General features: G+C 35.0%; 1 protein-coding gene across 2 annotated transcripts; it reads left to right on the top strand.

Annotated features, from left to right (window-relative positions):
• Positions 1 to 11535: 11535 nt before the first annotated feature.
• LOC122047907 (protein ETHYLENE-INSENSITIVE 3-like 1a) lies at positions 11536 to 14748 on the top strand. 2 transcript variants are annotated; one of them, XM_042609447.1, is made up of 2 exons: positions 11536 to 11857; positions 12630 to 14748. In XM_042609447.1, the coding sequence occupies exon 2, from the start codon at positions 12633 to 12635 to the stop codon at positions 14403 to 14405; it is 1773 nt and encodes a 590-aa protein (XP_042465381.1). In that variant the 5' UTR covers positions 11536 to 11857; positions 12630 to 12632; the 3' UTR covers positions 14406 to 14748. The 2 variants fall into 2 exon arrangements, with proteins under 2 accessions (XP_042465381.1, XP_042465375.1); XM_042609441.1 differs by having other exon boundaries at positions 11537 to 11864.
• The last annotated feature ends 1376 nt before the right edge of the window (positions 14749 to 16124 follow it).

Here is a 16124-nt window from a genome sequence, read left to right as displayed (position 1 = left end):
TCACCCGTGAGTATATATCATATGCTCACCCTAAAACATTCATTCATTCTAATGAAGATTTCCAATCTTCCATTGTCTCTAATGCTCAACCTTAAGCATTTATTACAATAAAGGTTCTCGACCTTCTAAAAAAAAGTAAATCATGCTTTTAAGGAGAAACTCCCTCTCAAAATATGATCCAAATTTCTATCATTGCACTAACAATGATTTTGAGTTCATCAACCTTTAGGAAATCCAAAATTGAAGCTATGAGGTTGAAAAATTCAACGTTGAATCTAACCTCCTCCTAAACTTCACATTAGTCCCCTTTAACCATTCCTTTTTTATTTTTATCAAGAAAATTACCCTTAAATACTTATCAAAGCACTTTGGAGGGTTAGAAATGGTTAACTCGACTAAACATAGTGATGTGACGATAAAGAGGAGCCCACCTAGTAAGGTCAACGACCACGGTGAAAGTCAAAGTCAAAATAGTCAACGTTAGGGTCAGAGGCTTAACCGCGTCACCCGACCGAGAGGGGGCTACATAGGCCGATCGGAGGAATCGCTGTCCGGTCGACCGTCTGGATGAAGCAATGTATGGTCAGCCCGATCGACAGGAGAGCGGGTCAAGCGGGTCACTCGTCCGACTCGGGGTATGCCATTGACAGTGTAATGAATCGATATAATAAAAGAGGAAAAGATGGATACTTAATAAGGGGAAGAGAAAACGAAAGAGAACACTCCATCTATCATTAAATGCGGAGAAGCCAAGATAAAAATGTCTTCTGTTTACAATTAATATCATTAAATAAAGGCATATGAAAGGTCACTAAGACAGGTATAAAAGAGTATGATAAGTATGAAGAAAGGTAAGAATTCATCTCTGTCCCTATTATTTTCGATTTCTCTCCTTCTGTTTCTAACTTGAGCGTCGGAGGGTCAATGTCAGGGATCCCCTTCCTTGGTTTAGTTTATTTAGCAGATAGGAGCGAGGTGTTCATCCAGTCAGCGGAACTTCCACATCCCCGGCTTTCCAGCTTCACGCCTTTGGATAGGAACATGTAGCTTAATGGATTGAAATCAGACTATTTAAACTAAGAACAGTATTCTTAATCGATTGATTTTAGCTATTAATCGATTACAGTCTCTCTGAATCGATTGAAGCTAGGATTCAATCGATTACGCCCATGTTAATTGATTAATAATTGATTCCATGATTTTCTATGCTCATGGAAAAACATTCTAATCGATTGAACCATGCTTAATTGATTACTATTTTTGAATTTTTTTATTTCAATTTTAGACCATAATTCAGAAATCCCTAAATAATTCTATGATTTTCTAAAAAATATGAAATTTTATGTAAACATTATTTATATCATATACTATAATGAAAAAAATAGTTTTTTTTATGAAAATAACCCTCATTTTCAAAAATTGATACAAAATTAGAAACCATTGAAAACTTCAATGTTCACTCTACTTTGTATCTAACTAATCAATGGGGATTCCTATTAAAAAGTAGATTTCACTAAGGTTTTCTAAAATGATTTTAAAATGGTTTTCAAAACTAAATTTTCAACCATGATTTTTGGCCTAGATGCACGTGACTTGTATATTATCTTTCCCCATAATTGGACTTCACATGATCTATGTTTTGATGATACTAAAACTCCAAAAAGATGCACTAAATCAACATCTTAAGTTTGATTCATCTTTCTAACATCTCACTTGTATCTAATGTATCTCAATACATAAACAAGTCAACTTTATGATTTTTGTGATATTTAGATTAGATTTTCCCTAACTAAGGGATCATACATATCTAACTAGATAATTTAACTTTGATCATCCAACCTAGGATGTCAATTGATGTTATTGCCCTTAATTATAAGGAATTAAAATTTATGCATGAAAATGATCATGACATACATTAAAATGTATATTTCTAAAAAAAAAATATCATATCTAAATGATGCATGTATTATATATAGCATGACATATGATATTTTTATAAAAATATGAATGCAAAAGCAATAATGTCATGACATATAATACGATATATAATCATAACAATTTTAGAATAAAGAAAATACCTAGACTATCTATCTAAGCATTACTAACAAATCGGTAGGTTTAAAAATAAATCTAATTTTTTCCTTTTCTCCCAAGAAAATATCAAAATCCCAACTTGACATTTCTTTGACTTCTATTCTATTTATGCCAATTTAATTAAGCCCAAATCTTTAAATTTTGGCACATTTTACTCTTTTAAGAGTAAAATAACTTTTCATTTTCAAGATATTATAATATCTTAAAAATGTCCTAAAGTGTCAACTTCATCATGGTTGAGTTAACTACTCTTCCAATTTAAGTTGGTACACTTTAAACACATCTAGAATGTAAAGAACATACTCTTAGAAACTCAAAATTTATTTGTGCTCCTTGGGTATTCTAGGTATTCATTAGAGATATTTTTTCCTTGATACCTTCCTAATGATCTTCCTAGACTTCTTAGAAATCTTGGTCACACTAGTCTCCTTAAGGTCAACTATAGGGATAACATCCCTTATAACCTTGGCTTGACTCCTAAACCAAGAATTAGTTTCGTAACTTTATGGAACTCTATGATAAGAGACCACCATTATTAGGACACTCCGGTGAGCTAGAGGGGGTGATTAGCTCCAATCGCTTCGTCGGTGATTTATTGCAACGGAAAACTAGAAGTAAACGCTAACACCCTTGATTTTGTAAGTACCCTGTGTTGGTTTTGATGTGGTCAACCAAGTTAAGTTAGGCTCTGCATATTTGATGTCTTGCGTCTAAGTGTGCATGGACTTAGGAACGTAAGAATTCGAGCGAAAGACGTAGTGGATGAGAAGGATGGCATAGGAATCGAGTCGACGGGCTCGGTGCATCCGAGGGACGAGAAGCTACAGAAGAGTATGCCAGTGGAGCGAGAAGGATACGCGCGGTGGTTCCGAGGAATGAGAAGCCAGAGCAAAAGACTGCTCGAGGGAAAAAGGCCAAAGTTGGATTCAGGTGAGGTCAACTTTGGATGGCCAGGAAATCACCCAAGCGACCGAAGCAAAAAATCAGACAAAGTCAACATAGAGTTAACTTTCTCTGGTAGCCTGGACCATATCCAGGTGCCCGGAGTCCGGGCACTCGGACTAATTTAGTGTCGAAAGGGCGCCTCGACAAGTGGATTAACTTTGGGTCTACATCAGCAGCGATCCAGGTGCTCGGAGCAGGTCCGAGCCCTCAGGAGTAGATAAATTCTTATCACTTCATCATTGCATGGCCATTGTGTGAAGATAGAAATTATAGGCTCGTGTCAATTTCCCAAAGTTTGAAATTTTCTAAATCTTATAAGCAATGTTAGAAATCTTTTACAATGATAACGGAGGGCACATTTAGACTCCTGGGCACTGCAGAAACCTACATGAGTTGGAATGAGCTAACTCAAAGCTCTCTAAGTTCATCAATAGATTTTGACTAAAACTCAATGATGGATCTAGATTAATTGGATTTCTGAAATTTTATAATGAGATGGAAGTGCGGAGTGTGTAGAAGATAAATATAGTGAGAAATCTTGATTCTGAGTTTCTTACATGAAGTTATAGGGTTTTGCCAATTTGTACAAAGACTCTTAGGTATTGTAGAAACCTACATGATGTTGGTGCTAGAAGCATCAACTAATCAAACCTGTGTTTTGATATTGACAAATATTCAAGTTAAGGATTGTTTGATGTAACAAGGTTACCTGAGTGTACAAAAAAGTCCTAGTTGAGGCTAGGTAAAGAAGTTCTGGTCAAATGGATTCAGCTTGAAGTCCTGGTCGAGTGGACTGAGCAGAATTCTTGGCAAATCGAGGACAATGGGCAGAAGCCTTGGGGGTCGCGGAGACCAAGCAAACATTTAGGATGATCGAGGATCAAACGTCTAGCTGGAAGTCCTCAGGTCAAAGATTGAATGCTAAGTAAAAATTTAAATAGGTATGGAGGATTGGGTGTTTGGCAAAAAGGTAAACTCTCTTGAGAGGAGTAGGTGATGACGCGTTCCTTGTTAAGGGAATAGTAGGCGTTGGTTCAACCTAGAATTTTAGTGAAATCTAAAGTCAAAATTGGATAGTCCTGAAACTGCCCAAATCATTATATTATATCTATTTTTCTAACATCGTGATGCAAGAAATTGAAGCTGTAAGTTGGCGGGAAAAGGGACTTCTAGGCACCCGAAGTTCAGACCCCCTCAGAGGGTCCAAGCGCCCGGGTGAGTCAGCATCCAATTACGCAAGCATATGAGTTGGTACACTCCTGCTGACACACATTAGAGTCTAGGTGCCTGAGAGTGGTCCAGGCGCTCGGATCAAGATAAACTTTGGCAGATAGAGTTTCACAGGGGGGGGCACTCGGGGACCAGTCCAAGCACTCGAATGAACCTATAAAAAGAGCCTTCAACAACAGCTTTAGTACATCATTCTCTATGACTTCCGTGGTTGCGTGCTGCTCTGAAAAGCTCTCCATAACGCCGAAATATTCCTCCGATGACAACACTCAAGTGTATATCCTTTGCAAGTTATCGATATAATTGTTCGTTAATTTTCATTTCATTATTTGTCATCAATGGTTTTTGTAATTGACGAATCTTTAGTGAATTGTCCAACGAAAGTACTTAACGAGTGTGGGTCTTGGACTAGCAATCGTTGGGTGTGAACTAAGTAAAAATAAAGTGTTAGTATTGCTTTCTTTGCCCTTATCTTAATTCTATTTCCGCTGCATTTTCTCAATCGTTTTACAAAAAAGTAAAAAAAGTGGCTCATGTTATTCACCCCCTCCCCCCCCCCCCCTCTAGCGTACTTTTCAATTCTACAATTAGTATCAGAGCAGAGTCGCTTTAAATTAATGAAACCACCATAAGAGCATTTCATTTCTTTTTTTGGTTTTGCATTTTATTTTTTTTTGTCATTAGTCAAAAGTAGTGTAATAATCTTTTCTAACAAATATGTCATTATTTTTTTTATTTTTTTCTCAAAATTGGTGCAATACTACTCGAGCAATATTTTTTTGAATACATTATTCTCTTCCCACGCTACTAATCCAAGACCAAGTCTTGGTATATTTTTCATGTTTTTGTCATACAAGATATTTTAATAGCCTATCAAGAAGAGAACAGTACCGTACGATCGCCTCTTTTCTTCGACGAAGACTATGGTTATTGGAAAGGTCAAATGGAGTTCCATGTCAAGACCCAAGTGGAGATTTGGATCGTGATCCAAATAGAATTCACACTTCCCATTGAAGACGAATTACCCATCGCCTATGACAAGTGGGATACACCAACAAGAAAGCAAATCGAGGCTGATGCTAAAGCCACTCAGACCTTACAATGCAGCTTGACCAAAGAGGAGATGAATCGAGTTGGATCATTCAACAGCACAAAGGATCTTTGGCAAAAATTTATCAAGTTTCATGAAGGAACCTCTGACGCTAAGATATGTAAGAAAGATTTATTTTTGAATAAATTATATAACAACAAAATGTAGAATGGAGAATCGGTGAGTCAATCCAAGATTTGCTTAACGGACTCCACTTGATCGGACGGAAAGTAGAGAACCGCGATATTATAAGGTATACTCTAATTAAACACTTTTCTAAGGAATAATTTGTAGGCATCTATGATAGATGCTTACAAAGTTTTTAAGAATCTTTCATTAATTAGATTAGATTAGATGAACTATTTTTTGAATTTGAACTTCATAAATGAACTAATGCTACTCTAGCCGAGAAATTAAGATATTGCGTTGCTTGCAAGAAAACTCACAAATAAGAAGTTGAAGCCCAAGTAACTCACAAATAAGAAGTTGAAGCCCAAGTAACTCACAAATAAGAAGTTGAAGCCCAAGTACCAACCCAAACCCGAATCTGAAGACAAATCTGATTATGAAGATGACGAGAAGCTCACCTCCAAACTAGTCAACCTAGTTTGGAAAATGCTAAAGAAGAAGAGGATGATCTAATCAAAGGACAACCAAACAGGTATGAATCAAACCATGAAGCCCAAGTTTGAAGTGACATGTTACGAGTGTTATAAGAAAGGACACTTCAAGTCGGAGTGCCCGAACATTAAGCAAAGAAGAAGGAAGACATTGAAAGCAACATGGTTAGAGTCTTCGGGCAAAAAGTATGAGGAAGAACAAGCAAGTTTTCTGGTACTACTTGTGCAAGAACTGGTGGCCAAGACCGAATCCAAGTCCAAAACTGGATTCGACTCCAAAGCTGAGTCCGAGAGAAGCCACGGATCCGTATCTATTTCAAACGATCCAAACAATGAGGTATACTCTCTTTCAGTCGAAAGATTGCATATGTTAATTAATTATTTGACGTGAAAATTAGCTAAATTGAATGTTCGATTCAAGTCACTCCAAAAGGAGGTAATAGCACTTAAGAAGAAAATTATCCCAAGTTCTTTGACTGAGCAAGTTCAAAGTGAAACTTCAACTCAAGTTTAACAATTTGAGGAAGAAAATTTCACATTAAAAACTTAAGTCAAAGAACTAAGGATTCATTGGAAGGATTTACTTTGGGCTCCAAAAATCTTGATATGATTCTTGAAAAATAAAGAGAGGTATACAATCGATCTGAACTAGGATAGAAGACTAAGTCTCGTTTCAAATCTTACTTGTCAATTAATAATCGAAATAGAAACCAAGTCCAAGCATGAGTCCCTAAATCAAACTTGACTAATTAAGTTGGACCAAATTAATATTGGATCCCCAAGGGTCAAATTCATTACCTAGATAGACCTTATCGAGTTATCTCGGTTACGATCTAGGAGGAATCAATAAAAAAACTATTTTTATTAATAAATAAACTTGCATGCTTGTTTGATTTACCGCTTTATTATTTTATTTTATTTTTTGTTTAACTTAGAATAGTTAGATAAGGACTTAGGCTTGATTGAGATTTGCTTAACCTAGTACCAAGGTGGGACGAGATGATAGTATGTTAGAAAAGCTTGGTCTAGGAGTCAAGTAGGGTAAGATGTACCCTATTTGGTCTATTTAGCTAAGTGAAACTAACTGAAACTATTTCGTCATATCCTAAATTAGTTAGACTAAGATTTTTTTAATAGAAAATTTAAATATATATTTTCTTTAAAAAAAAAATATAAATTCGCTACCTTAACGACCCTCTAGTGTCAGCCCTATAGATATGGAGGGAGGTAAATATGGTATACAGGTATTAAACAAAAGGTGGAGTAAATCCCAAGTCATTAGTTTCTGAGAATCGACTTCTGACTATTACGTCAGATATGTCATACACCCACCATTTACACTATGCCCTGGGGGCTACATTTTCTTAGAAAAGATTTGTCTAGAAATAGTCGTTGCTCCGATACAAAAGAAAGTTCCTATGTCTCACCACAGTTTGGAAGCTAATTTTTAAAATGTGTACTTAACTAATTGACGGTTAAACTTGAATCTAACTCAAATGATAATCAATTCTTAGATTTTAAATTAAATTAATAAATATAAAATTAATAACTAACTCATAAAATCTATAAGATCCATTGTTTGAAAATCTAGAAAAGTGTAAGATGAATTTAGGTTAAATTGAGTATTAGGTCAAAAATTAAACTCAACTAAAATTAAACTCAATTAAAATTAAACTTAACTCAAATTAATCAAACTCAAATTAATTAAACTTAACTTAAATTAAACTCAACTTAAATTAAACTTAACTTAAATCAAACTCAAATTAAATCTATCTTCTACCCACTCTACACTTTCATCTCATTATAAAATTTTAGAAATCCAAGTCATTTAGATCCATCAATGGATTTCAGTTAAAACTCATTAATGAACTTAGAGAGCTCTGATCTGGCTCATTCCAACTCATGTAGATTTCTGCAGTGCCTAGGAATCCAAATGTGTCCTCCGTTATCATCATAAAGGATTTTCAGTATTACTCAAAAGGTTTAAAAAGTTTAAGACTTGGTGTAAATTGGCATGGACGTATAACTTTAAGTTAGAGACTTAGGATCAAGATTTTTCACTATATTTACCTTCTACACATTATGCATTTTCATCTCATTATAAAATTTCAGAAATCCAAGTCGTCTAGGTCCATCAATAGATTTTGATCGAAATTTATTGATAAACCTAAAGAGTTCTAATCGGGCTCATTCCAACTTCAATGCATTTATTAGGTAAGAATGAGTCTAAATAATCTCTCTTTTATTGTTTTAAAGTCCTCCCAATAGTATTCAAAATAATTTGAAACTTTTAGAATACTGTGGTACTAATTTCTGATGACCAGTACCAAAGTGATTTTTTTATTATTTTTATTAATAAAATTAATGCTTGCTATTATTTTTATTTTTTACTCTTTTATAATTACATATTAAAAATTGAAGATACTTAAAAACACAAAAAAAATATTTTTAATGGTTTATTAACCTTCTTTTTATATTTTTTATTAAAATTTTAAAATTAAAAATAAAAATATAATAAATAAATAAATTTAGAGGACTATTTACTAAAGTTTAAATGGTGTTTAAATTAATTTAATTTAATTTAGAATGAAGATAAGTGGTATGTAAAGAGAGAAAAAACAGTTGCCTGCGTGAAAAGGGGTAAAATTGTAATTGGAATGTCTTTTTTGGGAATAATGAAACATTGGCACGCTTTTTAGAAATTCTGAAACTTCACGTGAGCCTTTGGGAATTTGATGTACTATTTTCGTTCAATTATATCAACGGTAATTTTTGTTGGCTAAAATTTGATCATCTAGAATTTTTTATCCTCTAATTAGAATGTATATAATTAATGTACACATATGATATTACTAAAATACCCATGTGTACACTTACATGTATTGATTCTAGTTGATCAGATTCTGATCATTTAGCATTATCCTTATATCAAACCCGGAGTGAACAATCAAGGAGTGAACAATCAATCAGTAGTTGAATCGTTTAAATATTTTTTTTACATAATTAAATTGAATTGATAAAATATTAATTAAATGTAAAAAATTGAAATAACTAAACTTTCTGTTAAACCATGACTCAAGAGGGAAGGGAATTTATGAATTACGGAATTACTGATTTTAAACTCGATTTCCGATTTAGATATAGCCAAATTCAGTTTAATTAATTTAATCATATTCAGATTTTAAAATTAAGACCGAACAGATTTAGCTGAAATAACTAATATTTTAAGGGAAAATATGAATTTCCTAATTAATTGAATCAAACTTTTAATTTTAGTAGGTTCATTCAATTTAACCAACCATTTACCGTTCCTATTGAATAGAATTAACCGAAGGTATTTTTTTTTTTATTTTTAGCTTCTTCTTTTTTAATGAAAATTTTGAGCTATTTTGCCTTCTTATTGCTGGTGGAAATAGATTTACCGGTTGAAGTTAAAACCTAGCGATATCATTTTTTTTTTGGCCGCTCATGTGATCAATGTTACTGACTGCATCAAAAGGAACTCTATCAAGATTGTTTTTTGTTTCTGCTTTATAGCATGCAAGATTGTTGGGCATGGAGAAGAATGGGCAAATGCATGAATATTTTTAAGTAAGTGGATGTTTCCGAAGCATTTGATATTAGTAAATATTAATTCTTGTATGCAACGGGTGTGGTTAAAAGAATCAATTGTGATAAAAAGACGAATACGCTCGCCCCAGCGCCCTCCAACCCGTCTCAGGGTCAACACGGATGGTTAAAAGAATCAAGCAATATCAGCAAATGGAGTAAGTCGTACATATCTTCCTGCATTTGTAAATGCACTCTGCACTCTGCAGTGTCCCAGAAACAAAAGATTTTTAAGGGATTTAGGTTTGACTTAGAATACAATGAAATAATCAAAGTCTTCCATACAATCCACAGTTTGGTTATATTACAGTTGATAGCTTTTAGGTGTCTTCCATGCAATCCACCTGCCAACTTTCCTAGATTGTTCTCATAGGATTTATGAGGTTTATTCAGTCTTCCAAAAGCCAAATTGAGAAACAAAAACCTAACCGAATTGTCAAAATTTAGTTTATCAGTTTGAAAAGATAAAACTATTTCATATTTTGGTGGATTTAGAATTGGGATGATGGAACCAAACTTATGTAGGTTACTCTTTATCTGGACAGAACCAAACAATTGATCGGGTTCAATTCGTAAGTTTATCTTCTTCACTTCAGTTTCATGAGGATTGAACTTGGACACATTGGATTTGGCGTCCACTAGATTCTTTTTACTTTTAAACAACGCAATGAGAAATAAAATATTTTTCTTTAAAAAAAAAATTCCTCAAGTCTTGGTATTACCTCAAAGTTCATCCAAATCTCGAAGTTTTTGTTTTCTTATATAGCTTGAAAGGATAAAGATTCAAGGACATGATCATAAAGTGAGGAGCATGTGATTTTTTCCTTTTTTTTTTTGTGTAATTGGTATATGATCATGGTAGGGTATGGCTTTTGATTTTATCCCTTCACCTTTACCAATCATTACAAGTCATATTGTAGGCATCCAAGGCTCTCATTTATTGGGTTCCCTTTCCTCAACCACTTAAACCTCCTCCCCTCTCTTGTCGTATCTTTATTATCACATGGAGATCTCTATTCTCGCTTTCCTTCTCTTCTTTCTCGTGGCTATATCGTATTGTCACTCTCCTTTTAAGTTCCTAATTACTCATGAATCACCTTCACTAGCTCTTCTACAAATCCTCTTCTTGCTCCATTTATTGCGGCGGCTTCTTTTCTCTCTTTACAAATTAGTATGTATACACTTACGTTTCACATAGAGACCCTTAAAACTAATATTTTAAAATTTTAAGCTAATTAATTATACTTAATTTGTCCAAAATCGGATCTAGAATTTGTATTTTTTTTTCTTAAAAAAAACAATACACATAAAAAGTATCAAAGAGCACCTCACTCAACGTGAGTTAGGTAGGGGTCTTGTTTCAAATAGTAGCAAAAGAAAGGAAAAGAAAAAAAACATTATCTTAATAAATTAAATATTTTTTCTTAAATTATTTAAGCATATGTATCTATCAAGCCAGTTGGAGTCCACCTCATCTGATTTTTACAAAAACCCATCAATAATTAATTATCACATACAAGTTAAATTAGCACCAAAGTTGTGCACGTTTTCATCTCCTGGAATAAATAAATAATTATTTAATTTTATCATTTTGTTTTTTATGCTTGATTATATCAAAAACATACATGCTTCTCTGATTCACTCTTCTTTGATTCATTTATTTACTGATGATACGAGGATTAATTATTATTTTTATGATAGTATTGTTTTTTTAGGACATGAAATCTACAAAATAAATATTATATTTATTACCGTAGCACGCTCTATTTTTTTTTTTCATAAATGTTGATATGGAAAATCTTTTTTTTTTAAAAAAAAATCATCTAAACGCATGCGGTGATTTTATATTACCAATGGGTAAAGGAGTAATTGCAACCGTCACGTGCTCGGGAGCATCCCGGCAGTCCGTATGGCCATGGCGAATAATAACTGAGACCGGGGAAAGCAACAGAGTCATGGGGGCAAGGAGGAGAGGAGGCAGAGTTGACTGTGGATAGGACCACCACCTTCGCTCCCCCTTCCTTTTATTTTTTTTCTCGATTCTTGTTTTATTAATCATTCCTTTAACTTTTCTCGCCGGTCTCAATCTCCCTCCCCCTCCACTTTGCGAGCCCCATCATCCATTATCTTTTGCGGTGATACTTCGCTGATTATTCTGCTTCTCTCACCTTCTCCAGCACTCCGCTCCTTGAATCCCCGCTGAAGCAGAGGAATCGTCGGCGAGTCGCGAGGAGGCGGCGCTTACTGCGCTTGTGCACGCCGGCGGAAGGTAAAAGGTGCGATTTTTGCCCTAAAGGTTCCTCTTTTTTTTTATTTTGCTGAACGTTACTGTGCTCAGTGTGGATCTATGGGATTTTTCCCTTGGTTTCCGCGCTTTGGCTCCGGGATGTCTTTTTGAGCTTTTGGCGGCGCCGTCTGAGATGTGTTTGCTTGCTAAATGCTTATAGCGCGTAGAGAGAGAGTGAGAGGCCTTTTCGCTGCCGTAAGGTGAAAAAAGTTTCGATTTTTCTGGGGTTTTGGTGAGACTACTGTTACAGGAAAGAATCCGCCTTCAACACACTCGGTTTTAAAGATTTTTCACGCGTTGCGGAAGCGTGTGCAGTTTGATTAGGCTAAAGAAGATCTGGTTACTTTATAGGGAGATAATAAGATGATGACTTTTTGCGACTGGATCTGCTCACTTCGTCTAGGAATTTGTCCCATTTAACAACTGGAGCTTATAGTTTTTGTTCTATTCATTCAAATCCTCGTTCTTTCCTGTTTGAAAAGCTTAATTAAGATCTGGTCTCGTTAGCTGCCAAAAAAAAAATATTAATGTTTGATGCTTTCTTTGTTCTCTGGAGATTTATTTATTTTAGATTCCATAATTGGGCAAACAGCCTGTATCTGGTGCTTCAGTTTGATTAATCTAAAATAGCATTAAGTGTTGCTTCTTTTAAGATTTTGATTTGGATTAATCTGGTTTTGGTTATGCTTGTTTAGTCTTCCTTTTCTTCATACATTAGTTTTCTATTACTGAGGTGGATCTGTTGCTTCTGTAGATTATGGGAGGCTTATTAGTTGAAGAAATGGCCTATCCTTGTGGCCCAAATTATGCACAAATTTTCCCCTCCAATAACGAGAAGAGCATCAGTTATGGTAGCTTCCTTCAGCCTTTGATGGGCGATTGCATGATTGGAGAAGGAGACCTCGTTGAGAATCCACCAGAAAAATTTGCTGAGGCTGGTGATGAAGAGAGTGATGAGGATTTAGACATAGAAGAGCTTGAGCGGCGTATGTGGAGGGACCGTATGCGGTTAAAGCGCTTAAAGGAGCAGCAATATAGCAAAACCAAGGATCTTGGTGATGCGGCTAAGCAATTCCAGTCCCAAGAACAGGCTCGTCGGAAGAAGATGTCTCGGGCACAGGATGGAATTCTCAAGTACATGCTGAAAATGATGGAGGTTTGCAAGGCTCAGGGCTTTGTTTATGGAATAATTCCTGAGAAAGGCAAGCCAGTCAGTGGTGCTTCTGATAATCTGAGGGGTTGGTGGAAAGAAAAGGTCAGATTCGATCGCAACGGACCAGCTGCTATAGACAAGTACCAGATCGAGAATGGGGTTCCTGTGTCCGGCAGTGATTCGAACTCTGGAGCCGTCGGCACTCATTCGTTGCAGGAACTTCAAGACACAACATTGGGTTCTCTCCTGTCGGCTCTAATGCAGCACTGTGATCCACCACAGCGGCGGTTTCCTCTTGAAAAAGGAATCCCACCGCCGTGGTGGCCGACTGGGAGGGAGGAATGGTGGGCTCAGTTAGGCATTCCAAATGAACAAGGGCCACCCCCTTACAAGAAGCCGCATGATCTTAAAAAGGCTTGGAAGGTTAGTGTCTTGACCGCGGTGATCAAGCACATGTCTCCGGATATTGAGAAGATCCGCAGGCTTGTTAGGCAGTCCAAATGCCTGCAAGACAAGATGACCGCTAAGGAGAGTGCGACATGGCTTGTAGTCCTTAAGAAGGAAGAGGAAACATATATCAAGCTGCATCCAGATGCTCGTACACCCCCATCAGCAGGGGTTGGTATTGCCGGAGCATTCTCCTTCAACGAATGCGGCAGTGAGTATGATGTGGAAGGTGTTGGAGAAGGCAAAAGTGACTCTTTCAAACTAGGAGTCAGTGCAGCTAATGCAAACTTTGTTAAACCTGTTCCGATGAAGGAAGAAACTGAAATGGAGTTATTCCAGAAGAGAACTTCTGTGGAGCATGAGCTTGATGTGAACCAGAGGATCTACACTTGCGAAAATGTGGTATGCCCACACAACAATGTCTGCCATGGATTTCTCGATAGAAATTCTAGAAATACTCACCAATACTTCTGTAAGTATCAAAACACTCTTCCTCCTGGCGTTGGGATGACAAACAACAGCCTTCAGGCAATTGAGAACAAACCTCAGCCAAATCCTTTTGCAATTGTATCGAGTGAGAATCCAATTGACATATCTGACTTGGGTATTCCTACTGATGGTCAAAAATCAATCGATGAATTGATGAACTTCTATGAAACCAATATTACTGGTAGCAAGAACTTGAACTTGGGAGGTTACATTCATCCTCGGCATAAAATGGAATACAGCTTATTTGAACAGGGTCCAGGAATTGGTGCAGAACTTTTTGAAGAAGTTGGTAGCTTGGTGGAGCAAACTCAGTATGTGGAGGAAAGCATAGTGCAGTTTCAGCAGGAACTAAATGTGCCTGGAATCGGTTACTCTGGTGCTATGCTTAGGGGCATGGAGGATTCCTTGCAAAAGCAAGATCAATTCAATTGGTTCTGTTAAAATAAATGTAGGAACCTAGTCAGACAATAAATGATATGATCATCACTACCGAAGCCCGAGTATGAAGAACCTTTGAAGTTTGCTTAAGGTCATCTCCCTGTATTTAGATATATGTATCTTTCCTTGTAATATGCTGAACAAAATGTTAGATTGTCGAGTATGCTATGCTCCCATGGAGTTTCTTGTAAGAAACCTCACGGTGAAGCATTCCTTAAGACTCCATTAGGACTATAATTAATGGTGTTTGTATCTGCTTTTGCCTAATACTGATTGGTAGTTTAATAGGCTTTGTATCTGCTATCTAGTGTTTGAATATATAGTTCTATTTCTGTTTGAATGCAAAGTGAAGTGCCATAAACTAGTGATCTCAGATCATGATGTGAACACAGCACATAAATTTGCTATGAAATTGACTTGCGCTGTAGATTCTGAGAATTTAACAAGCTCAAGATGAATAAATCAGGTCTGAGAAGTTTTTAGATTAGAGATTTTTTTTGGTTGGATTTGGGTTGATATGAATTTAAGTTTTATTGAATGTTTTTAAGATTAAATTAAATTTATTTTAAAAATTAAGATATTTTTATGTATATAAATATTAATATGATAATGAAGAAGTATTGAAAGAATTTTATGAAAAATAGTTTAATTAATTAGAATTTAAAATTTTTAAATTTTTTATAAAAATAAATTTCAATCCGATCCCGTTCATTCGAATTGACCTCGTTCTAAGCTCAACAATTTCCTTTTCTTGAGATGTGACTTTGCATCCTATTTTGACTTTAAGTTGCTTGAAAACTTCAATCTCTCTTGTACTTTGTCCATAGACGTATATGATTCATACTCTCTGCCGAAAGGCTAAAATTTCTTTCACTTTCTAACACTTGATGCATTGAAGAATCAAGATGGGGTTGAAATGGACTCCCAGAACACGGTGAGATGGTCAGTCGTAAGGTGGGATAAATCCAGTCACCAGGGTTCAATTTTGTGCATTTTCAGATGCATACGGTGCTCGAACAACCAATGATATTGGACTATTATGTTATGGACCATCATGTTTCTTAGATTTGCGTCTACCACAAGATTAATCGAATGATAAAATTTAGATACTTAGGATATATATAAAAAAAAATGCTGAAATGACCGTATTAGAATCAACAACATTTTCATGGTTTAAAAGTATTCTAATTGGGTCCGGAATAAGATCAACTCTAACGCATATCTTTTTACACAATTTTAATATAAAAAGAATTTTAAATACTCTTCAAAGTAAAATTAAAATTTGCACCATTTTAATGCAAGTGAAGAGATGGTGCTGCACTGTTTTACCAAAATGATGCAAGTACTTTTTTTTTTAATATAATATATTATAATATTAAATTTATATTTAAAATATTCTTAAATATTATAAATTAATATTATTTAATTTGAATTTATTATGTAAATTTTTTATATTATAAATTTATATTAGTTATTACTTAAATAAATAATATTTAAAAATTAATTATTATGTACCATAAAATTATTGATTTTAATAGTAATTATTATCGTAATTAAAATATTTAATAAATTAATATGTATGTTGAATAATAAATTATAAGATGGAAAAATAGAATATTCTAAGGAATATTTCTTTTAGGGTAGGAAATGGTGTGTATTGGTTGGAGTTGAAAAATTATTTGGTGCTAAAGTGACACCAAATTGGTGTTGAAAATGACATCA

Source organism: Zingiber officinale, chromosome 1B (genome assembly GCF_018446385.1).
Source record: "Zingiber officinale cultivar Zhangliang chromosome 1B, Zo_v1.1, whole genome shotgun sequence".
Taxonomy (NCBI): Eukaryota; Viridiplantae; Streptophyta; class Magnoliopsida; order Zingiberales; family Zingiberaceae; genus Zingiber; species Zingiber officinale.
Note: the sequence above shows the minus strand (reverse complement) of the source record. Positions and strands in the feature narration are given on the sequence as shown.